General features: G+C 54.0%; 1 protein-coding gene across 1 annotated transcript in view; it reads left to right on the forward strand.

Annotated features, from left to right (window-relative positions):
• The first annotated feature begins 297 nt into the window (after positions 1–297).
• IGSF21 (immunoglobin superfamily member 21) overlaps positions 298–25,524 on the forward strand; it is a 270,231-nt gene continuing 245,004 nt past the window's right edge. Inside the window, exon 1 of the mRNA XM_039474557.2 lies at positions 298–775. Within this exon, the coding sequence (XP_039330491.1) occupies positions 706–775 (70 nt within the window). The 5' untranslated portion in view covers positions 298–705. The remainder of the gene's footprint in view (positions 776–25,524) is intronic.

A 25,524-nucleotide genomic window follows, 5' to 3' on the forward strand; every position in this document is an offset into this window, starting at 1 on the left:
GGGATAGGGGGAGCCTAGGTGGAGGGGATCCGATAGAGCTGAGCTTCCAGGGCGGGGCATTGGGTCACCTGGGGAAGGGTTAAGGAGCTAGAGGCAGCAAGCCAGTTTTGAGTGAGGGGGGACCTGAGTGAGGGGAGAGGGGAGGCTGGGAGGGGGTGAGCGCTCCTTCTCCCTGCAATAAATCGGCTTAGCGGACGAGAGCCGAACAGCCCAGAAAGGATTAAAGAAAAGTCTGTATAATACGCGGAGAGCGCGGCAAGGGGAGGGCGAGGAGGGCGGGGGGCGGGGAGAGGGGGAGGGACAGAGGGAGGGCACGGGGAGGGGGTGTTCGCGCCGCCGGGAGAGGCGAGCGCGAGGCAGAGAGCGCGATTCGGCTCCAAACTCCAGCGCTGCAGCCGATCGGACTCCGGGCCGTGGTGGACACCGCGCGCAGTAGTGGAGCCGAGACCGGCGGCGAGCCCCGAGGACGCCAGGAGCGCAAGGGTCGCTGCGCCTCGCAGAGCCGAAGCCGAGTCCAGCCGGGCGCCTGGGCGGCCGGGCCGCGGCGGCATGGGGGCGCCCCCGCGGCGCCCCGCGCTGCCCGCCACAGCCTGGGCCAGCAGCCGGAGGCAGGAGCGCGCCTGAGCCCATGGCGAGGGGACCTGCCGCCGCCGCCGCCGCAGCAGCAGCCGCCGCCACTGCCGCCGCCGCCAGCTCCCGGGCACCATGCGAGCCGCCCCGAGCCTCCGCCGCTGCGTCTGCCTACTGATCGCCGCGATCCTGGACCTGGCGCGCGGTGAGTGCACGGGCGCCAGGCGGAAGCCGGGGGCGGGGGGGACGCGCGCGGGGACTGGGCGCCGGGGGAGGGCGAGGGCCGGGGTCGCTCCGAGAGGCTCCCGCTACGAGCACCGGTCCTGCCTGGGATCTGTGGAGCTGATTGGCTTGATGAGGGAGGGAGGACGCCTCTTGGAGCTCGCTTGTGGGTTTGTGCCCGTGTGTGTGTGTGTGTGCGCGCGCGCGTGTGTATACAAGCGGGTGTCTTTGTTGTGTCTCTGTATGAGGGTGTCCGGGAAGGAGCTGTGTAGGGAGAAGGTGCAGGAGTGTATTTAGAGAGGCGAGTGTGTGTGCGCGTGTGCGCGTGTGGTGTGGGGTCTGTGTGTGAGCGAGCCAATGTCTGGGGGGGTATTAGAGTATCTGTGTCAGTTACACGGAGGTGAGTGCGTGTGAGTGTGAGCGAATGTTGGGGGGTGTGAACATGTGCCAGCTTCTCTGTGAGGGTGTGAAGTGTGTGAGCTTGTGTCGCTGTGGGTGTGAGGTGTTGGGTGTGGGTATGTGAGGTTTGGCGTTTCACGCGTGTCCCGAGTGTTCAGGTCTCTTTAGGGATGTGAGACAGCGGATGACAATTTCTGTGTGCACAAGAGATCGGACTGTGACACTTGGGCGGGAGTGTGTTTATCTGGGATGGGTGGGGGTGCAGGTGCAGGGGGTCGTGTGCTTCGTGGGGCTGGCAGTGTGTGTAAGCTTGCCATGTAGCATGTGGTTCTTGTGTGCAGGAAGGTATGGACGCATCTGGGGCTGGGGAGTTATGAGCAGCTCTATGTGTGTGTGTGTGTGTGTGTGTGTGTGTGTGTGTCCCGTGTGGACTTGCTCCCGGGCTAGGCTAAGCCAGCTGGAAGGAGGTTGAAGCCAAGCGGGTTCTCCGGAGCCTGTGAGAGGTGGCTCCGCAGCCCCAGGATCCGTGGTTCGCAGCCGGCCTCCCGCCCAGCTAGCGCCGCCGCGTAGTGCGTCTTAAACGGTGACGGAGCCGAACCTGGCGACCCCGGCACCGATCGCGCAGTGATCGGAGAGCCAACTCTAGGCTAAAAGCCAGGCGGGAGGGAGGCGGGACGCGCGAAGAACCGTGGGCACCGAGACTAAAGGGTCCGCGCCCGGGATCCTCCTCGGAGCCTGGTGCCAACCCCAACCTGTCTGGAGTGAGCCTGGCCTCCGCCTCGGAGAGGGAAGGGGATGCGAGGTGTCAAAAAGTCGCCTTTACGATCAATAAGGTCTCGACCCCTAGCCCCACTGGGCGATAGAGGTTGGCATCACCTCCGTCCTTTGCCATAGTCTTGTCCTAGCAGGAGGTACCTAGCCAGGCTCTGAGAGTGCCTGCCAGAAGGGGTGCCCCCTTAGAAATGGCCCCACCTTCTTCTACTCCGAAGTCCTTGGGGAGTGCTGGGTCTGCGGATGGGAGAAGCTGCAAGAATTTGAGTCTGGAAGGTGGTCCTGGCAGCGAGGGGGGAGGGGTTGGTGTAACCCAGAGGGAATTCAAGCTTTGTTCCTCTACCCTGGGAAGAAAAGACTTTCCTAAGTGGATCAAAATCTGCCCCCGCAACTTTGGGGTGAGAGCTCCCCTCTTCGGATGCCTCTAAGGGAAAGGTTATATGGGGGAGGTCCCAGTTACAGCGCCGCCGAGAGGGCACTGGGCTTTGTTGAAAGGCACTGGAGCCCTCACCTGGACATTGCAGGGAGCGGGGGCTGTAGGTTGGGGGCCGGAGGTAAGCACCTCTTTCCCTGGGAATGCGCAGAACGGAGAGACGCGGCGGGGTCGGGGAGGGGACTGATAGGAAGGGCTTGGTGGGAAACCCCGGCTCCGTCAGGACCGCACCCTGCGAGCTCTCCCTGGAACCCGGGAGCAGCGTTCTTCTGGCTGCCGGGCTGCAGAGAGCTGACCTGGCATCCTGGCGCCTCCGCTCCCTGGCCGGCCTCTGCGGGCTGCGGGAGGCGGGGGGCTGGCGTGCAGGGGGTGAGCGCATCTGGGCCGGGGGAGCCATCGCGGCCTCTGAGCTCCTCTGCTCTGGATGAAGGCAGAGCGCAGACGCGGATCGCGAATGGGAAACTTTCTGCGTCTGGAGCGCTGGGGGAGGCCGAGGCCGCCGGGAGCCCTCTCTTCTCCGCAGAGGAGAACGCACGAGGGTGGAGTCCCTCCTTTTTCCTTCCAAGACTGTACCCAGAATGGGGGGCGGGGTGCGAGAAGAGTCCGCGAGAGACGCCGGAGGCGGGCTGTGCCGGAGGAGGGCGCCCTTCCCGGAGGTGGCCGGAGAGGTGCACGTGCCGGCGGCTTAGCAGGGCCACCTGCCTGCCTCGGAGGGTGGGGAGAGGAGCAACCCCGGCCGGCCTTCGATAACGTACTGGCGGTCACTGCTCCGGGTGGGGCACGGCCAGAGAGCCCTCGCTGGTTCTGCCCCTTCGGATGGCAGAGCAAGGGTGCCCGACGCAGGAAAGGCGGGTCTGGCAGGAGGAAGGAGGGCGCTGCCCCTCACACCGGCTGGGCCGGAAGTTCTTGCTCTGTCACCCCACTCCCCAGAATCGGACCCTCCAGAGGGGAACCCCACAATTCTCGGGCCTCCCGGGGTGGGGTCCTGGGCGTTTTCAGCTTCTCTAGCCCTCGGGAGCCGGGCCTGGGCACTTCTAGGAAGTGCTGCGCTGAGGCCCGTGCAGTGGCGCGGGGCTGGGGGTGGAGGAGTGGTCCTTGCAGCTGCTGTTCAGTCCTGGGAAATGCCCGGCTGAGAGCAGGGTGGGGGCAGCTCCAGTTAGGGGCAGCGGGCCGCCCCAGCCGGGGGTCTCCGGGATTGCGCGGGCGGGGCGGGCGGCCCTGCCATTTCCGTGTCTCCGCAGCCGCCTGTCAGCAGGTGGGTGGGATGGAAGGGCTGGCTCCGCTGGGCCGCGGCAGCCGCAGCGCCGAGACTGCGGGGGCTGTGAGCGCGAGAGCGGGTGTGACGACTTTATATATTTATCCTCCCTTCACACGCCCCCTTCCCACCGGGCGGGGGCTCTGGCGCGGCAAGGTTTGGCGCTGGGGGAGTTCAGGGCCCTAATCCCGTGCAGGCTGCCCCGCCCATGCCCCTTCAACGTGGCCCCGCCCCTAGCCATCAACCCCGCCCACTTCCACCCCCACAACCACCCTGCAAATGAGGGTTTTTCATTTTCGTGTTGTAAGTGCAGAGAATATTCGAGCTGGCGCGACCTCGGAGATCACTTACTTCCGTGGTTTTGAAACTTTTGTATTTTTCTTTTTCTTTTAAGCAGGAGAACCCTTTTAGAGGAAACACGATCACCCTCCTAAAATCCCAATACCTTGAACAAGATGATGGGTCGCAAGTAGAGCTGCCCTGGTCGGTGCTGGGGATGAGGCCTGCTTCCAGCGTTCCTTCCACACAAGTCTTTAACAACCTCAGACTGCTCCCTTCCTCCGCAGCTAATATCATAGCTGGGGGTTTGTTTTTTCAACAGCCCCGATTATATGGATCAGCTGCGATGTGTGAACAGAATGCCGGCTGCTGCCTCGCAGTCCTCATTCATGCTGCAAGATGAATTTAAGATCTTCTTTTCACAGATTAAGAAACTGAGGCTCAGAGGTTTAAGACTTGTTAATGACTGAAGTACAGATTCCTTCCCGTTCCTCCTAGCTCTGCCTAAGACTCCTCTTTCTTCCCAATCTTCCCTCTCTCTGGCTGCAAAGAATCCCTTGGGCAGGGCATGTGAGCAGAGAAGGACCCAGGCCATCTGAGTGTGGCCTCAGGTATGCCCGGCTACTCTCATGTTTCAGAACGTGTCACACACACACTGGAACTTCACTACACTCTGGCAAGATGGGCAGAGAAAGGAGTAAGGGGAGGAGGTGGAGGAGTTTAGAGGACTTGCTTAGATGCCTGCTTTATAGCAGTGTGTGACTTCAAAGGCACAGACTAACAAAAAGAGGCTGGTTAGTTCTATTAACTGGATTTCCTGGGATCTGCAGAGGTACTGAACCGGGGCAGTTGACAACCTTGCTTACCATCTTGCCCATCTCTGCTGCAGCCCCAGACCACCAGGAATGCATTTATTCATGCATTTGGCAAATGCTGATTGTATACTATGTGCCAGACACAGTGCCGAGCATTGGGAACACGGCCCTGAACTTGGTAGAGTCCCTGCCCCTATGGTGTTTAAGGCTCAGTGGAAACTTGATGCTTCTTTTAGAGGGAGGAAGGGGCTATTATCGCTCTCTGGCCCTAATTGAGCCAGGCAGCATGCCAAGTGGTTTATCATTCTTGTCTCATACAATCCTTACAAGCACCCTGAGAAGTAAAATGAGGCCCATTTTGCAGATGAGGAAACTGAGGCTCAGAGAGGCTAGGTGATTTTTCCAAGGCTACTGAGTCATAAAATGGCAAGTAGGCATTCAGATACAGAGCTGTCTGACTCCGGGACCTGTGCTCCCTTCCTTCACGCTCTGCGGTCTCCTGGCGACCATTTCCTAAGCCCCAGCCACATGGATGTGGCCAGTTCCCTGTCTGGATGCCTAACTCCTTCCCAAACCCACGCTGAGATCGAATCATCCAGGGTGTTCATCTGCACAGATGGGAGAGGGAGTGTCCCTGAAAGCTACTGCCATCACCAAGAGAATGAATAGGCATCTGCTGTGGGCAGGGCACATCTGAAAAGAGCAAGGCCTGCTAGTGTGATCCTCATCCCAGGGGAGTCAGAGGCTGGGCATGCTTCTGAAAAGATGAATGGCAGTCCATTCTGTCCATCCTCCCTCTCCTCCACCTCCTTTCTTCTCCTTTCCAGTCCTGTTCCTCCCATCCCCTCTTTTTCCTCCTCCTCCTCCTCCTCCTCCTTCTTCCTCTTCCTCATCCTCCTTCTCCTCTTCCTCTTCCTCCTCCTTCTCCTCTTCCTCTTCCTCCTTCTCCTCCTCCTCCTCCTCCTTCTCCTCCTCCTTCTCCTCCTCCTCCTCCTCCTCCTCCTCCTCCTCCTCCTCCTCCTCCTCCTTCTCCTCCTTCTTTCTAATAAAAGGATCTTTTGTAAGTGGAGGAACTGGGATTTTCAAACCCAGGTCTGAAGCAATCTGGAGACAGCTGCTTTTCCATCACTGGGAAGGGAGTACAGCAGCCCTTACCACTTGTAGGAGGGTGCAAAGCTGTTCATTTCAAATGGTAAAACACATGACGTCACTTGCTAGTAGGTATCCTTCTTCAGGATGAAATTCCAGGGAAGACTGGGGTGGTGAGATCCTGGAACCCACCTTTATGCTTTTCAGTGAGCTCCCGGAGTGGAGAGGCCCCACGTTCATTAAGACCGCTGGCCAAGATTCCGTGGATAGAGCAAATAAAGATCATATGCATAGGAATGAAGGTGTAGGCCCTGTCCAGTCACTTCTGCAGCCCAAAGGAGCGGGGGCAGGGGGTGGGGTCTTTCTCAGACTCAGACTTCAGTCCCCTCCCAGGAAAGGAATCTGGTGTTTGGCTTGTCCACCAGCCTTTGTTACATCTCCTGGCCGCATACTAGATTTGCTTTGGGAAATCCCACCCACCCACTCCTACCCCCTAAGCACACAAACTGCATGACATCTTGATGGGTGAGATTACTGGATAAGGCATCCCCAAGACGCCCTGAAATCTGAATATTGAGCAGAGTGTCACAAAGACTGAGAACCACTAGAAGATCCCCCTTGCCACTGGGACCCCCAGGAAACTGTACTTTGTTGGTTCTCCGAGACTGATAATGATGGGGCCTACCTCCCAGGGCGTGAGAGGATGAAATCCGGCATCGCAAGCAGAGCTCTGAGCTCAGTTCCTTGGACTCCGATGCTTGTAACTGGTGCTAACCGTGGTAACGACGAGTGCCCGCTGAAGCAGCGCCAGACCTTGCGTTCCTTGACTTTTCCATAGTGTCCTCATTGGTTGCATTTTTTGGCTTGGGAGTCCAGTGTCAATTTCTGCTGCTTGCAAAGAAAGGAGCCCATGTAATAACCTCCCTAGCTGTGATGACCAGTGCTAGACCTGGAGTTGCCAGTCAGTGCACTCTTGGTAACGCACAGAGGATGGTTCAGGCTCTCTGGCTGGGGGTGACCAATCCCACCACCTACCCTCTGTCTTTCCCTGAAGTTCTGAGGCCCATTGAATGCAGTCTAAGACCCAAGCTGTTCCCCACTACGAAAATGTACAGACAGAGCCAATCTTATTACGAACTTCCCATCCCCTGCCCCTCAAGACCATACTCCATGCAGGCAGGGACCTCATCTGGTTCTGTTCACTATGGAGTCTTCCCCACAAAACACATAGAAGGTGCTCAGCGGGTTGTTTCTTTGGGTGATTAGGCTACCTCTGGCCTTCTGACATGTGCATCCTGGTTTGGAAGAGGGCTGAGCATGTGGCTGTCTGTTTCTATGGAAAATTGTGTGAAAAGCCTTACAGCATGTAGAATTGAGGCTGGATTTGCAGTTAGACTTCCTGGCAGCAGAGATGTTCTGGTCCTGGAACTACATTCTCTGTTTCTGAAGTTTCTCAGATAATCAAAGTAGTGGAGGTCCTGACGAGGCATCTCAACTCTCTACCTGCTGGCAGCGCTTGAAAATGGGCAGAATGCTTCCACACCCATTATTCCATTTAGACCTCCCATCAGACATGGAGGCAGCTCTTGTACCCATTGAACAGGTGAGGAACAACGAGGCCCGGGAAGATGAAAGGATGGCCATAGGCACTGGCTGGACTGGAACCCAGATTCCCATGGCTGCAAACTCAGCCTTCTTCCTATCCTCAACCCATCGCTGGGCTTCATTCAGCCCACAGGGATCTGGCACGAGACAGGTCATTTTCACATTTTAGCCTGAAGTGTGTGCTGTGAGCTGTGTGCTGCCGCAGCCACTTTGCTGGTGTGACTTCCTCCATCTTCCACTGCTGTCCGGGTGGGTGTTACATCTCCAGTCACAGATGAAATACCGATACGCCCGTGGTCGCACAGCTCACTGTCTCCCCTGTCCCCGGAGTCCCGTCCTGCTCAGAGATTTCTGGCCTTACTTTCACCATCCTCCGCCTCCTTCCCAATTTCCGGCCTTTCTTGGCTCCGAGAGCAGACATCTGCCCTCAGCTAGCACAGCCCCTGGCTCCCTATAAGGCTTCCTCCAAGTCTCTGCTCACCCACACCCTCCCTCCACAGCCCCCCTCCACACACACACGGACTCAGGTATGCCCTCAGCATGTTGGCAGCAGCACTTTGGGCAACACCGTGAAAGCAGCCCTCCTCTGGGGCTGGAGATGGTTGGGGTGGTCTCCCTCCTGAACAGAGTTCTTAAGAGTGAGCATCCCTGCACCCCTGGCCCTGGCACCCGGCCTGGCTCTGAGCGCATGGATCTTCCAGATGTGTTTGTTGAATGAATGAATGATGTCTCCCTCGAGCCTGTGGTTCGGTTCAAACACTAGACCCAGGCTTGTTTCCTGGCCCTGCTCGGTCACCTCTGGAAGACCTTTCTGGTGTAAGAATGTGCCCATTGTCTATCTCTGTTCCATGGACCACAGTGGCATCACAGCTGGTATCTGGGGGAGAAGCCAGCACTGCAAGGTGGTGAGAAGACCAAGGGGCCTTGTGTCCCCTCTATGTTCTCCTTGGAGAGGGGACTGTCCTTGATGGGTGATGTTAGGAGGATTTGGGAAGGTAAGGAAAGAAGGAAGGTGGGAGGGAAGGAAGGAGGATGAGAAGGAAGGAAGAGAGGGAGGAAGAAAGAGAGGAAGAGAGGACAAAGGAATGAAGGAAGAAAGGAAGGAGGAAGAAAGGAAGGAGGAAGGAAGGAGCGAGCATTCACTGAGCAACTACTATGTGCCAAACCCTGTGCCAGACATGTTCACACTTAACGTCATATTCGACTATTCCAGAAGCGCCCATTTGGGAGATGCTATTCTCCGCCTTTGCAGATGAGGTAAAGAGGTTTGGAGAGATTGCGTGACTTACCCGAGTGAGGGGCAGAGCCAGATTCACACCCAGCCCTTGATTTGCACATCTCTTCCCTACTCTGAGTTTTTCCCATTGGTAGCTTGAAATGGACCATTACTGGAGTATTCACACAGTGGAAATCAGCCAGCTATACATCAGGGCCTCCCTCACCCCAGAATTGGTTGTTACACCCTTGCCGGCACACCCCTGGGCATGCCCATCCATCCCCCAATGCCTGGGGGTTAATGTGCTTTGGTTTCTGTCTGCACTGGGCTCACACTGTCAACCACTTCCTAACAGGATTCTTGGGCCAGGCACTCGCTATTCTGATTAATAGTTTCCTTGTCTTTTAAAAATGGAGGGTGAGTGAGAGAGAGAGGAATAATCCATGAAAGCTTTTGGCATGTAACGGCCCCTCCCTTCCTCCTGATGGGACCAGCAGACTGTGGAGACTCCGAAAGCGGGGGGGGGGGGGGGGGGTCACTGTTTCTTCTCCCTCTGCTGGAGCTGCTTTGGGCGAGAAGCCCATGGACCCAGTCACTTCCATGAATGAAGCAGCAACCCCAGGCTTGATTCTGGACCGATGGAGACCTCTCGGGGACTTTCAGATTGTGGGCAACTCCACATTCATTGAGAACAATAAAAAAATCACATGTAATCAAATGGCCAATACAGGGGTACCAAGCTTATGTCTTTGGGGATTAAAGAGAGTGGCCCAGGAAGGCTCTGAGGGATTGAAACAATCTTGACAGGTCGGGAGGGGGTTCCAGGCAGGGAAACTGCATGTAAAAGCCTCTGGGGAGAAAGGGCACTGCCTTCTCGGCAGGTGAGGTTTGGAGGCGTGAGGCACCTGGCTTCACTTCAGTGTGGGTCCCCGTAGAGAAGCTAGGGAGGAGGTTGGAGGAGCTGGCAGAGACCTGCCTGCCAGGGAAGGGATCTGGATTTGAGCCCACGGGCTGAGGGGAACCGTTTAAAAGAGTGGCGTGGCATTCCCAGGGCAGTGCTCTAGGAAGATTAATTTGGCTTTTCTGGGCCACCTGAAGCTGGAAGCTCTTTAGAACCTCCACTGGGTTATAAATGGTTGCTCTGGGCTGCTCAAAGAGACAATGGACTCAAACAGACATGCCATTGTTTGGAGATGGCCCACTTCCCCAGCTCATCCAGACTCGGAGAGGAGGGAGAGCCAGGCCCCTGCCCAGGTCCTACGAAGATCGCACAGCCCGGAACGGGGCTGCCCCAGCCCGTGTGCGAACCTTGGGCCTGACCCAAGAGTGAAGGGAGGAGGAGCACGGTCCTGGGGAGAAGCTTCTGGATCTCCAGTGGGCATGGGCTTTGTGGTCCAACTGGCCTTCAGATTCCATCTCCCCCACTTGTCCAACATGTGGACTTGAGTAACCTCATCATTGCTTCTCGCCTTGGTTTCTTCAACTGCTCTTGTAGCTCTTCATGCTGGCCTCGTGGGGTGGGGGCTGTGGGGAAGCGTGAACGGGTAACACCAGGAGGCCATATGCACGGGGGTTAGCACACAGTAGGTGTTTGAAAACCAGTTGTTCCCTTGATGATGTTTGGCTCCCCACCATGTGGTAGGACCACCCTCCAAGTTTGAAGGGAAAGACTTGTCTATAACCCCTGATGCCCAGGAGGAGAGGAGGGATGGCAGGTTTCTTCATGTGGATCCCTGGAAGAACCTTTGGGTTTGGAATTACAGAGCATCCGAGCCAGAAGGGAGCTGGGAAATTATCTGCACCATCTCTTCTCTCCCCGTTTTAGAGATGAGAAAACTAAGGCCAGAGAGAGGAATGAGTCTCCGTTTTTTGCATGCACTTAGCATGACGTGACGGGCAGGTCTTCTCCCTCAATGCCAGGGACCTGTCCTGGGGTTTGGCCAGGTGGACCCACCACCTGAAGAGCCTGGCGTGGGGAACCCTCTGGGTCCCCTGAAATTGGATGGGGACCTTGGCAGCGCTGCAGTAGGGAGCAATCCCCAGCCTCCTACATCACAGGGCAGCTTGGGAGTCGCCAGGGAGAGAAGCAGCTGAGCCTTTGGGTTTTTTTTGCTCCTTTGCCAAGCTGCTCCCTTTGCCCTTTTGTTTCTCTTTCTGCAGAGGCACTCAGCGCTCCTCCGATGGGCTTGTTTGTCACCAATCGTTGGCGCTTGCTTTATCTCCCCAGCACCATCTCTTCCTCCTTTTCTCCCTAACGCCCCCCCAAAGGAAGGCGTCCATCACGGGCTGCCCTGGCATCATTCTGGGCTCGGCTAGGCTGGGGGAGGGGCAGCACAGGCCTCCAATACACTGGCAGAGGCTGGGGTGGCTGGAGAGTGGGTAGCTGTGGCATCCTGAGCTGGTGTTCACCGCCCGAGTGCTCTGGTTTTGTCGAGTGGGTATTCAGACCACACGATAGCCAAGAGCCGAAGGAAGGCCAGGTGTCTGGTTCCACAGAAGCAGGTGATGAGTTGCTGATTGTCACCCAGCACCTAATGTCCCAGGCAGGGGCGGAAGGAGTGAGGTGGGGGGCAGCAAAGGCGGTCCCATCACAAAGACTTCTTTGTTCCCATCTGCAGCAGAGAAGTGGGTCTGATCTCGGCTTGGAAGGGGAGAGGCATCAAAAGCCAATTCCTAGGGCCTGCTGCCTAGCTGAGCTTTTGGGAAGGTGGGGGGAAGAAGGACAAGTTACCCCAGGATGAGCGTAGGGGTTACCTCACAGGGAGGAGTTAGTTATTCGCAGACCAGTCTGGCTTGCAGAAAGCGACTTCTTGTTTCAGGAAGCAGTAGAGTCTCCTTCCCTCCCTGCTTCCCTCCCTCCCTCTCTCCTTTCCTCCCTCCCTTTCTCCCTTCCTCCCTCCTTCTCTCCCTCCCTCCCTCCTTCTCCCTCCCTCCCTCCCTCTCTTCTTCCCTCCCTTCTTCCTTCCTTCCTTCCTCCCTTCTCCCCTTTATTTCTTCCTTCTTTCTTCCCTTCCTTCCTTCATTCCTTCCTTCTTTCCTTGTGTGATTGAGGAACTGAATCTTGTTGAATTCAGCTAAATAGAAGCTGAGACACCTTGCATAGTTTTCATTTAAACGTTAGTGTCACACTTGGCGATGCCTTGATGGAAACAGCGCAGCTCCAGGCCATAAGTCCTGGGAGGGCAAGAACTTAACTATTCCCTTCTTTCCCTACTCCCTTCCTCCCTTCTGTCTTTCCCTCCTTCCTTCCTTCTCTGCCGCGCGTTCATTTGCTCAGCAGATATTTATTGGATGTTTTCTGGGGGTCAGGCACTATATTGGATTCTAGAAATCCGGAGGAGGGTGAATAGGTAAGTTCTTGCCCCCCTGAGGCTTACAGTCTAGGGCTGCGCTGTTTCACGTGGCCATGTGTGACTACTGACATTTAAATTAAGACTAAGCAAGGTTTCTCAGCTTCCATTTAGCTGAGTTCAACAAAATTTATTTCCTCCATTACGAGTCACATTTTAAGTGCTCAACAGTGATTGGCATCTAGCGACGATGGTATTGGGCAGTGCACTTCCAAAAGCTCTCCTGGACAACGCTGGTCTCAGACAATGTTCCTATTGGAGTGTGGCATGCCCATTGACAGGAAGAAAGTAACAAGGAATCGTAGCAAGGGGCGGCTTTCCCTTTCCTTTCTCAGATTGTCCTTCTGGCTGGGTCAAGCAGAAGGTCTCAGGCCGACGCTCTCATGCTTTAACGCCTCTCTATCACATGCTGATCTCTTTCCAATAAAAAGATAATAGGTCTAGGGCAACAAGCCTCCACTGAGCCAGAGGGGGCAAGGCTTTTAATAACAGTGTTTTGTTTTCGTTGTAATTATTTCTCAGTCTCTCTCTGTTTAAGGCAACTCATACCAATTTGCCATTTGGGGCAGTGATTTAAATTCTCCCTCTTTCAGAAAAATGGCTTTATTTACGTAAAAAATGAGTCAAGTTAAAGAAAAATGTTAAGCAAATAGTGGAGCAGGTGGCATGTAGATACGGCCAATCTGTGAAGGTGGCGGATGGGAATGTCGGCAGTTAGAAACCTCGGTTCCCATGGAGCCACATGGGCTTCTGGAGGCAACACCATTTCTATGTTCTGTGATCCAGGGACAAGTTACTTCACTCCTTATCAATCAGGTTCTGGCAGGAAATGGCAGGCTCCACCTGGAACATCTGAGGAGGGCTTGTCCCTGGGACTATTTGCATAGGATTTCCGGAAAACAGCAGGGAGTGTTGCAGCCCCTTGGGGCCAGAAGTGGGGCACTTTCCACCTGGAGCCTGGAGAAGTACCTGTCACCAGAAAGCGGGCTGAACTGTGCCAAGAGGACAGCCGGACAGCCAGGTGGCCCCGTGTAGAGGATTGCAGCCAACTCTTGGGGGCCTGACAGGGAGCTGGAGGGAGAAATACCCCAACTTTACCCTCCTCCTGCCTTTGGGTCCCTTGATGGTGCCACCCATTAGTCAAACCGTATCGCAAGCCCATATAGATCAACCTGCAATGTGCAGACGTGGTAGAAAAGGGGAGAGAATGAGCTGGGTTCCTAACAGCGGAGACCCAGCACAATTCTGCTAAGCCTCAGTTTCCCCATTTATAAAATGCTCTATGATGCTCATTGTACCTGACAGCGTTGTGGGGACGACGCGGTGAGACAACATGTAGATAGCCAGTGATTGGTAGCTATTTATATTAATACCAATGGCAGCAATATGCTGCCTACTCTTGTGTCCGGTGCTGCGCCCCATGGTAGATTTTTCCTGAGCTAGAAAGTGGCATATGAAAATGGGGTTTTAGGGTACAGGGTGAAACTGGCTTTTTTTTTTTTTCTTTTGATGACGTCTCATTCTGTTGCCCAGGCTGGATTGCAGTGGCATAATCACAGCTCACCACAACCTCTGCCTCCTGGATTCAAGTGATTCTCCTGCCTCAGCCTCCCGAGTAGCTGGAACTACAGGACTGCCCCACCATGCCTGGCTAATTTTTGTATTTTTAATCGAGATGGGTTTTCATGATGTTGACCAGGCTGGTCTTGAACTCCTGACCTTGTGATCCACCGGCCTTGGCCTTCCAAAGGGCTGGGATTACAGGAAGGAGCCACCACGCCCGGCCCTGGAACTGGCTTTTCAGTGGCACATGCATTTGAAGGGGCAGACAACTTTGGAGGCACATTGCAGCTTGCAAAGTGGGAACACTAGCGCCCCCCCACTGGCGGGTATTGACCTTTGCAGTGTGTCCTTCCTATTCGGGTCTCTTGGACATTGCGTCTCCCCTGGGCCCTGGTCCATCTCACTGATTGAGTGCCTCACCCCAGGGTTTCCCGATTTGTCATTCCCCAGTCTATTTTCCACCCTATTTCCCACAGAGACGTTCTTTTTCCTTAGATCCATTTAGGCTATCTTTCCTCCATCTCCACTAGCTCCCGCCACGTGCAGCCTGGTCTCCATCAGTTATGAAGAGGCTCCAAGCTGTCTTCTTCCACATGGAAGGCAGATACTCTCCAAGCTTCAGCTACTCCTTCCAGAGGCTTTCACCCTCGCAGCGGGGTGGGGGGGGGGCGGGAAGAAAAGATACTCTTGAGTTACTTAGCACTTTGGACCACCAGATCTTTATTCTTCACCTGAAAGCTGGAAGTGCCATTGCCACTTTTAGAGGGACTTAAAGGAGTAGCTGGAGTTCAGGAGTAGCTGGCTTCCACATGGAGATAAATGTTCCTTGGGAAAACTGCCACCAGGAGTCCTCTTAGCTCCCAGCTTCTAGGTTGGCTGAGGTGGTTTTTCTCACAATCTTCTATTTTCCTTTGTCCGGCCCCTTTCCCCCTTACCTGACTGTTAAAATTGACTTTGACGAGGACTAATTTTGCCCGTTGAAATTCATGAGACACTCACCCGTTTGGTGCTTTGCTGAAATTGCTGTGACAAATACCAGTGGCAATTTCTTCCCTGGCTCATTCTCTAAAGTGCTCTGGGCAAGACAGAGTGCCCCTGCCCTCACCGACATGCCATCTGTCGGCCCCGCCACCCTCCGCCAGCCCTGCTATTTGCCCTTCCCTGATGCAGGCTCATCTCAGCCCTTCTTACATGCTCGGTGGCATGTGACCCTTTAGGAGGGGATGAGTTGCCTAAAGGGGACAAATATTCCTTGGGAAAAATTTCGCCCCCCACCCCCTTTGGCCCTCAGGGTCCAAGTTGGCTCAGGTGACATTCCTTTACCCAGCCCCTGTTCCAGCTACCTGACTGTCCAAATTGACTTTGATGAGGACTCATTTTCCAGTTGAATACGGGAACACGTTCTGTCGGCCAGTCCTCCACCACAGGCGGGTGTGCCACCTCCGTCTCCTTGAGCAGGGTACTGGGTCATCAGGGTAGCTCTGGTCACACACACGTTTTCCTGGGCGGTAGGGGTACTGCCTTGTGGGTTGCAAGTTCCAAAGCGCTCTGTGGTCTGAGCCTGGGCACACTTCAGAGACTGCCAAACCTGTCACCCTCTTCATGACTTTTGTCATATCTACATCCCATCTGTGCTTTTTTTTTTTTTTTTTTTTTTTCTTGAGACAGAGTCTCACTCTGTCACCCAGGCTAGAGTGTGGTGGCACAATCTCAGCTCACTGCAACCTCCAGCCCCAGGGTTCAGGCAATTCTCATGCCTCGGCCTCCCGAGTAGCTGGCATTACAGGCGCCCACCACCACACCCGGCTAATTTTTGTGTTTTTCGTAGAGATGGGTTTTGCCATCTTGGCCAGACTGGTTGTGAACTCCTGACCTCAAGTGATCTGCCTGCCTCAGCTTCCCAAAGTACCGGGATTAAAGGCTTGAGCCAACGCGTCCGGCCACCCCATCTGTATTATTCTTTACACCATCATTTTCTTAAAATCAAATTTCAATGGACTCCTTTTTTTTGGGATGGTCTGGTTCCAAGGAATAATAAATGGGTTTGTTGTACTGACTGTAGATTTTTTAAAAAATTAATTCATATTAAAATAAATCTGTGAGCATTTGAAATTTTTAAGAAGTGTCTCTCATATCACCTTAGCAGCCTGCCAGCTGGTTTGGAAAATACCAGTTTCGTAGAAAGGGCACCAGCCTAGCAGTTCTGGGCCCTAGGATCTGATTTTCACTTCTCCATTAACTTGCTGTGACTCACCCCATTCTCCTGGGCCCATAAAATGAAAGGGTGAGTCTGGAGGATCCCACTCTAAGATTCTTTGATGGGCAATAAGATGTAGAAGGAGCACCCCATCTATGCCCAAAATCTTTTTTAAAGCCTTATTTGATGTGTCCCTAGCTTCCTGCGCCTGGGATGAAGTGTCTGCCTCTAGAGAACCCTGGCAAAGAATAGCTATGCCAGTGACAGGGGCTGCTCCGTTTCCTGGGAGCATAAGACACAGCTTCACTCCAGCTCCATTCAACAGCCCAGCACCAAGCGTCCCCTTTGGCTCGGGCCTTCTGCTAGGGCTGGGGCTGCAGAGACAAATAAGACCCAGTTCCTGTCCTCAAGGAATTCATAGTCTCTTGGGGCAGATAGACAGACAGGTAAATAAATCACAGCACAATATTGGAAATTCCAAGATTGGCATAGGTGCCAAGTCCTAGGGGGAGTGCAGAAAAGGGAAGGCTTAATCTGCTTGAAGTGTTGAGGAGAGTCACAGATTGCTTGAAGAAGATTGCATGATAGGGTCTTGAAGGATGCGTAGGAGTTTGCCAAGTGAAGAAGGGAGTGGAGGGATCTAGCAGGAAGCAACAGCAAGGACAAAGGCCTATGAGCTGGAAAGGACCCGGGGCATGTGGGGATCTGGGAGGCAGGAGTGAAGGATGTGTATTGCAGGTAAGAAGTGAGGCTGGAGGTGACACAGGGGACAGGTGAAGTGCATTTGTTGGCGGTAAGTCAGTCCCACAATTAGACAGATTCCCTAGTTCTGTGACCTCTGACCCACTGGCACTCACGGAGACCTGGACTCCACTGGCCCCATCCCGGGAAGCACAAAGTCCCCCTTTCCCACTGAAAATGCCACTGGTTCTGTTTGCCTCATGCAGACAGGAAAAGCGCTGCAGGGGGACAGGGTTTCAGACCAGGAAGCAGAGGTTGGTCTTTTAACAAGCTGCTACCTCCTTCTAACCCAGGCCCTGCAGCTGGGACAGCCACGCCGGTTACAAAGCAGCCCCTCTTGGCTACATGTATCCAGGGAAAGACTGAAGTCAACATAGGGGTGTGGCCTGGTCTAGGCTCTCTTCGGCCTGGACGTCCTTGTCATCACCGGCAAAGTGATAACAACAGCAAATGCTTCTTGAACACTTGCTCTGCACCAGTCACTGTGACCAGCTCCTGCCTGTCTATTACCTCACTCATGAAATCTTGGCAATCCCCCAGGGGTGCGTGCCGCTAGTATCCCCATTTTACAGGAGACAGAACTGTACGCAGAGAGGTCAAGCCACCTGCTCGGGGTTGCACAGCTTGTGACTGGCCTTGCTGAGTTTTGAACCCATTTGGCCTGATTCCTGTACTCTCTGCCTTCTGGCTTCTGTGCAGAGATCCCTTCCAAGCTGACCTTTTGTGATTCTGAGGCTGCTTGGACCTCCCATCCTGACCGTATGTGACTCTTCGTGTCTCAGGGGCTCCAGCCACAGCTGGAGGTGGCCCCGGACTCCGTGGCTGGGCTGCTGTGGGAGGCCACAGGGTTATCCTGCCCTGCCTCGGCAGTCACTGGGTGGCAGCTCAGCTCTGCTGTGTTGTCTCTGGCCTCGTTATTATTATTATTTCTTTCTAGCATGCTGCTAAAAGCTTCCCGCAGAGAGCACACAACCCAGCTCTTTAAAATTTAAAGGGCTTTACTTAAACATTGTTATTTCCCTCGGAAAGGAGAGAGAAGAGGCATAATGCGATGGTTATATTTAGTACGGCGTGTGGGTCTGAGCAGATGAGCGTGGCACTTGGTGGGTGTGCAAGTGACCAGGGAGATGTCATCCATGGTGATGGGGCCGGGGCAAGGGTGCTTGAGGGGAGGATGTGCAGCAAGCATTCCCGCCCTCTCTTTCCCCAGAAAGTGTGTCCTCAGAGAGAATCTACTGTGCAGTGTTCTGGGAAGAAGAGGAGGCTGGTTGCCATCTGAGGGACTTGGTGGAGAGACCTAAAACTGGACAGAAGGCCCTGTCCTGCTGCCACACGGGCTATCAGCACTAAAGACACAGCGCCCCTAGCTGCCCCAGGGCCTTTGCACATGTGGTTCGGACTCTGCTGGAACCCATCTTCTTTGGACTGCATCTTCTTCGTCATGATTCAGGTCTCATCTGGGACAACACTTCATTCAGTCATTCAACACATATTTTCTGTGCACCTACTATGTTCACAACACCATGGGGCACAGAGACCAGTTATGACTCCTCCTCATGCCCCCACACTTGGCCCAGGTCCTGGTGCAGAGCAGGCATCATGTTCAGGGAACTGACCAAGGACTGTGCGGATGCCCTGGGATCTGGAGGAAGGATATGGTTACCTCGTTGGAAATTTACAGCAGAGGCATTAGGATCTCTCCATGAGCTGATTAAGGTGACAGAGCCATAGCTGCTGAGGGAAGGAAGGGCGAGTTCACTTCCTCTCTCCTTTAGCACATCTGTTCATTCATTTATTCATTCAACTCATGTTTATTGGACACCTGCTATGCTCCAGATAGTGTGCTGGGCACTGGCGACACAGTGGTGCACAGGTCAAAGATAAACCTTCCCTCTGGGAGCTTACCTTCTAGAGTGTACAGCTAGCCAGGTAACACATGTGCAAACAGATAACGTAAGGAATTAGTAACTGCTATGAAGAAGAACAAGACTCGGAGGAGCAACGGTGAAGTGTGGGGGTTCCGGATTGGGGAGGCGCCCTGTTGGTCCAACGTCTATGTTCCAGACCCTGTGCAGGCCTTGGGGCTGCAAACAAGTAAAGAAACATAATCACCAACTACGGGAGATGTTCGGGAGAAAGGAGAAAGCCAGGATAACCCAGTCGCTAGTGACCAGGGGAGGGGCTTGCCATCAGGGAGGACTGCAGGGCGGTTCTGAGGGCCAAGCGGGGCCTTGAAGGATTGGAGGTCCTAGGCAGGACTTGGCCGGCTTTTGGTTTTCCAACTGTGCTCCTTGGAACCCCCATTTCCCATAGAAGTGCCCCCGGGTGAGAATGTGGCTCAAGAGGGTGGCGGGGCGGGTTCTCGTGCCCCAATCTGCTTTGCCTGTTTCACAGATGGGGCTTCAGCTCCAGCTTCACTTTGAATGAAAATAAAATAGCCAAGAAAGGAACTTGAAAATGAGTGGGCTGGACGATGGGGAGGAAGTGCAGACCATCTGGGCTGGAGGAGGTTCTGGGGATTTTCTGCTTCCACCCTCCTTTCCTCCACATGTGGGGAAATTGAGGCTCAGAGGGGCCTTCGGGTTGTCCCAGGTCATCAGCAGGATGGGGTCAGATCTGGGATAAATGCCTCTGACTTCCATCTCTTTCCAAGCTGGGAGAGCGGCCCCTAAGAAAGCCCCCCTAGACACTGACCCTGGACCCGAGGCTGGCAGCTGCTGTTTGGGATCCTGACTGCGGTGGTGCCCACCTATTTTGGCTCCCCCACCCCCAGCGCAGCTGCGGGACACCCCTTCTAAATCCCTTGCCTCTGCCAGCCCGACTGGCCTGCCCCGCCCTCATGGGAGCCCTGAATTAAACGAAATATTTTATGATCCCACGCTTCGTTATGTTTTATTAAAAGCGTTGGTGCTGGTTTCCGCTGGCACAGCTGCTGGGCCCAGTCCTGAGGCTTCCTTCCCCCGACATCCCCTCCGGAGCCGACAGCTGCCACCCACCCCCAGGAACAGCCAGGGTGTCAGGTGTTGAGAAGGGGAATCCTGCAGGTGGGGACAGATTGGGGAATTTGGAATGATAATCCTGCCCGGTGTTCTCACGCCCCATCAGATGCCCCTCACCCTGCATTTCTGACCCTCCCCGCATACCCCATGCAAATACAAGATCAGGCTGCTGTCCCTTCCCGGGCTGGTCATGTTCCGTCTACCAGTGACCACAAGGAATACCTTGCTCTCAGCTGAGCCACTGGCTAGATGACCCATCTTGGACAGGGCACAGCACTACTCTGAGCCTCAGTTTCTTATCTGCAAAATGGGGGTTGGGCGGGTCAAGCAAGAGCTTTGGCCCCATGGGCTGACATTCTGGTGAATGAGATAGGAATTAACATACAGATAAATAACTTGCCTCTGGCCGTGGACCTATCTGAGGGGAATACAGCAGGGCTGTGGATAGTGAGGGACCCTGGGGACAGAGCAGCTTCTCTAGATTGGGTGGTCAAGGAAGGCTTCTTGGAGGAGGTGCCTTATGAGCTGTCAGTTTCGATTTGGGAGCCATGAGGAAAAGAGTCCTGGGGTCTAGATATTTCTGGCGGAGAAGCAGCTCTCCCCTTCTTCTGTCTGGATGGTGCTGTGCGGTATCAGGAGGCGACGTGGAGAAATCAGGGTGGGGCCTCCTTGAGTCTGAACGGGAGCTGGGCCACCAGCAAGACGGATCATCTTGGATGGGGTATGTGACTGCTCTGAGCCTCAGTTTCTCATCTGCAAAATGGGGGTTGGCTGGGCACGGTGGTCCTTCCCTGTAATCCCAGCACTTTGGGAGGCTGAGCTGGGCAGATTGCTTGAACCCAGGAGTTCAAGACCAGCCTGGGAAACATGGTGAAACCTCGTCTCTACCAAACAAACAAAGAATAAAATTAGCTGGGCATGGTAGCACACTCCTGTAAGTCCCAGATCCTCAAGAGGCTGAGGTGGGAGGATCTCTTGAGTCCGGACAGTTGAGGCTACAGTGAGCCACAATCATACCACTGCACTCTAGCCTGGGTGACAGAGTGAGACCCTGTCTCTTACAAACGAATGGGGATGAGGATGTACATCTTGGCCCAAAGCATCTGACACCTATAGCTATTTAATTCACCTTGGGCTTCCTCCCTAAGGGAGAGAGGGCATTTAATCAGGTCCTCACTGAAGGGAAGAGATTAGTGACACCCTTGGATATTATTATTATTGTTATTGGCAGCTAATACTAATGGAGAACTTGTTACTCCTTTATCAAATATTCACTGATCTCCCGCTGTGTGCCCGGGAGGTGATGCTGAGCTGAAGAAGGGACTCTGGAGGCCTGGGTTGACATTCTGGTGGATGAGACAGGAATGACTATATGGATAAACAACCTACCTCTGGCTGTGGACCTCTGTGCGAGGAGGAAAGAAGGGCTGTGGGCTAGTGAGGGACTCTGGGGGCAGAGTAGCTTCTGTAGATTGGGTGGTCAAGGAAGGCTTCTGGGAGGAGGTGCCTTATGAGATGAATAGGGAAGAAAATAGCAGGAAAAGGCTGGTTCAGCCCTGGCGTTGGCATTTCCCGGCCAGGGTGTAGGTTTGTAGCAGATTCCTTCCCCGGATAGGGCTTTCTCTGGATGGTGACCCCATTGCTGGGAATCTGTCACTGGCAATTCTCTGACACCAAGTGATGCAAGCTCAGCTGGCCCATGGCGGAGTCTCCTTCGGCTCTAGGGAGACCTGAGGAAAGACCATTCCAGGCCCCAAGGAAGCACATTCTAGACCTGTTCTCTTGTGATTCTTGCAGAACTCTATGCAGTGGGTCCTACCGCACTCCCCATTTTGCAGATGAGGAGACTGAGACTCAGAGATGAAACTCTCAGAGTTGGTTTGTGGAGGAGCTGGGATTTGAACTAAGGCCTGGCTCCATCACTGCCGAGTTAGCTGTTGCCTCTTGCTCATTCGCTGTGTGTGTCTGTGTGTCAGGTGGGAGATCGATGGAGAGAAAAAGCCCACCCCTCACTTCCTCTTATTTCAGCTTGAACCCCAGGATGCCTCTGGACAGGGTTGGAGCCTCCAGTGCTTGGGTGAGTGGGCTGGGTGGCCTGGAGCCCACAGCGTATTGAGGGCGCTCAAAGCTGGCAGGCGTTGGGAGGCAGAAAGGTATTAATTAGCAGTTATTCCCCGGCAGTGGGGAGATGGATAGAGATTAAGGTGGCGGTCTGCGCATCCGTTTTGTAGCAGCTGAGAAGCAACAGTAAATCAGCGCTATGAATCGATGCTGTAAGAGGGAGATATGTTTTAATCTTATTAGCAGTATAGCGTTACGGGGAGCGAGGCAGGAGAATTCCTCACTCAAGGTGCCTGGGCTGGGAAAGGGGAGGGAGAGTAACAGGGGCTTGGACCATTACTGGCGAATTTTACTCAGGTTGGGGAAAAGCAGGGGGCGGGGAAATGAGAGGTGGGAGAGGAGGTGAGAGTTGGGAAAGGAGGGCAGGGTCAGCAGAGGGGGACCCACCTAGTCTTTGCAAGGGTGTCTGTCACAGATGCGGTCCTCCTGTGCGCCCCTTCTAGCGCCTCCCCATGAATAAGGGCTCTGAGTTGAACATTGGTTCAACCACCCCACCTCGATGAGCCTCTGAGTCTGGCACTGGCCCATTTGGGGTTATTGGCCTGGCCATGCCACCCATGGGCAAGACTCGGAGGCTGAGAAGGGGGACGGTGGGTGGAGGCATAAAGGTCAGCACCCTGGGGACTGGTGAGCAGGGAGCCATCGTGGAAAGCAGCCTCAGCAGGTGCAGAGTCTCACATCGAGCGGCAGAGCCTTCAGCCCTCCCAATGACCTCTCGTGGTAGGCATCTTGTCCCCATGCACAGAGGATGCTGGGATTTGAATGTCTGTCCCCTCCAAAACTCACGTTGAAATGTAGTTGCCATCGTAGCAATATTAAAAGCTGGGACCTTTCAGAGGTGATTAGGCCGTGAGGGCTCCACGTTCATGGGTAGGAGCGTTGGTGCTGTTATCAATGGGTGAGTCCAGCCCCGCTTGTCCCTCCGCCTTCCAACATGGGATGACACAGCAAGAAGGTCCTTGTTAGATGCCGGCCTCTCCATCTTTCCAGCCTCCAGGGCCATGGGCCAATATATTTGTTTTCATTATAAATTACCCACGTTGTGATGTTTGGTTAAAGCAGCACAAAACAGGCTAAGACAGAGGGGAAGAGGCGCAGGAGGTCAGCAGACTTGCTGAGTACGGCAGCACCAGGACTCCCTCTGAGTGGTAAAAGCCCAGTGTCCTTTCTGTTGCAAGCACTGGACACCGCCCTCCAACTCCACCCCACAAAAGCTGTGGGAAAATCTACGAGAGCTGGCCTTGGGGTGTGACAAGGGGCTTAGAAGCAAGACACCCTTTTCTTCTCTTTCTTCCCTGCTTTAGTTCAACTCTTCACACGAGGATGAGATGTTCCTGTGCAAAGAAGACTGGGAGGCAGAGGCAAAGATAGAGACCATGAGCACCTGTCATTCTGTTCCACTCAGAGCAAGGGGCTGGCTCTCTCTGGGCCTCGTTTTCCTTACCAGACCTCTGAGGGCTCTTCTATCTAGAACATTCTCTGATTCTGTGTCTGCCTCTTCTTAAACTATCAGATACCTACTGTATCATTTGATCCTCTCCGTAACCCCTGTGACATAAACATTCTTAGCCCCACTTTCAGGATAGGTAAACTGAGGAACTCAGAAAGGGTTAGTAACTCACCCAAGGTTACACAGCTAATGAGTGTCAGAGCCTGGATTCAAACCCAGATCTACCTGCTCCCAAGAACTCAGAACTCTTCATTACACAGCACACCTCCTTGTCTAAATATCAGGAAATTCGTGGAGAAAAAAAAAATGTTACCTCAGAAGAAAGATGACTCCAGACTACTAGTGGAGAGCAGCAACCCTTCTTCAGGGGTGCATGGGACTTCCTGCCACTCACTCGCCTCTAGGATCTGTCCATGTCCAGTTGCCCCTGTTGGCCCCCCTGCTCTGATGGCTGAGCCAGTGCCGGACAGGGGACCCGAGTGCCTCTCAGCTCTGGCAGCCTTGGGCTGGCTGATGAGGACGTCTTGGAGGTCTACCTTGGCTGCTGAGGACAGAGCCAGGCTTGAGAGAGCCGGGTGTCTCAACATCCTCATTTCATCTATCCTGGGAGAAGAGAATGGAGCTCCCTGTGGATTGAGAAAAACCCCTCCAGAAAGACAGCCACTGCTAGAGGGAAGGGGCCCAGTCTGGGGCTTCCTACCCCTGTGTGGGGAGGGGGACACCAGAGGCAGATTTTTGGTTTTTTTCTTCATATGTCTCAGAAGTAGAAATCACACTGGTAGCCCAGAGATAAACTCCCAACCCTAGCTGCTGAACCCAGAGGTAGATGAAGGCATCGCCCTTCCATCCCACACTGTGATGATCTCATCTGTACCTCCAGCTAGGAGCACATTGTCATACGAAGTGAAAGTATGAAGGATGTGGGAGTCAGGTTCAAATCCTGGCCCACCACCTAAAAGCTCTGTGTGACTCTGGGCAGGTTACTTCACATTTCTGATGTTTGTGACAATTGCCACATGTAATTGTTATGAAGAATCAGATGACACAGTTTTATCTCATCATTCATTTACAGAAAGATGCCTTATAACATTTAATTATATTAGCCTTGGTAGCTTTTGTTACTTGGTAACAAACCCCCAAGTTTCATTGGCACAAGCTCAATAGAAGTTTATTTTCAGCTCACATCACAGTTCACTGAAGGTATCTATGTAGGCAGGTGGTTTTCTTCCATGTGGTGACTCAGGGATCCAGGCCTCCTTCTGCCTTGCTGCTCTTCTGTCTTCTGGGGCACATAGTCCTTTCCAGGCAGTGGCAGAGGAAAGTAGAGGAATGTCTTTTACTTCTTAGAAGCCTGGAAGTGACACATTCCTTCTCCTTACGGTCTATGTGCAAATGTCACTGGCCACACTTGCTGGGAAATGTATCAAGGTGGTAGGGGTGGAGGTTGAGGGGTGGTTTGCCTTCCAGACGTGACTCCATATATCAAGGAGGAGAGGCATGGATTTTTGGTAGGCAGCTGCTATCTCTACTTCAATAAATACCTCATTTACTTGACTGCTTCACCCTCTCTGTGACATCCATGAAGACAGTGTTTCTATTTGTCTTATTAATCCTGGCTTATTAATTTCTGTAACCCCCACACCTAGCACTGTGCTGGACACAGAATATGTTTATCCAATATTTGGATAGATGGATGAATGGATGGAATGACAGTAAACCAAACCACACTGACCTGTGATGAGGTCATAGCTATGACCCATAGATTTGACCCACAGACTTGCCCTGGATTTACGGTCAGCCCTGCGGGCTTAGGGTCCTGTCTGACTCATTGACTGTCAAATTCTCATCACTGGGCACGTGTGTCGCAAAAGCAGCCGTTCAGTGTTTGTTGAATGGAAGCTTTAGAGAAGACCTTTGGAAAGGTCAGTATTGGAACCCGGGCTGAGCCTTGGCAGCCACAGCCTGTAGGCAGAGGGATGGCCAAGATGACTGAGGAAGGAGCTAACTCCCACATTGCAAAGTCACGGCAGCGATTTGCCCTAGGAGTGCATTCAGGGTCCTGGCCACCTCTTGGGCTGTCGGGGAAGGAGGGAGAGAAACCCCTTTTCTTTTCCCAGACGAAGACTGGGAGTTGAAACTGTCACTTTCAGGGGGCCACACCCAATCCACCCTGTGCTCATGGGTCCCTTGGTGGGCGAGGGGCTGGGGACCGCTGCGGGTGAAAGAGGGTCTGCAGACTTCCCCATGATGCCCTTAAAAGGTGTCCTGCCATCCCTTAAGCATCTGGCAAAACTCCCAGCACCTCCCTGTTTTCTTCCACTGGGCAGGGTCTGGCCTGTGGGGCAGAAACAGAGGCTCTGAGCAGGCCGGGGAAGGGGGTGGGGGAGGGAGAGGACGGAGACAGGGTTGAGTGTGTTTCTCTCTTGCTAGACCAGTGAGAATTTGGCTT

The sequence above is a fragment of the Saimiri boliviensis genome, chromosome 11 (genome assembly GCF_048565385.1).
Source record: "Saimiri boliviensis isolate mSaiBol1 chromosome 11, mSaiBol1.pri, whole genome shotgun sequence".
NCBI lineage: Eukaryota > Metazoa > Chordata > Mammalia > Primates > Cebidae > Saimiri > Saimiri boliviensis.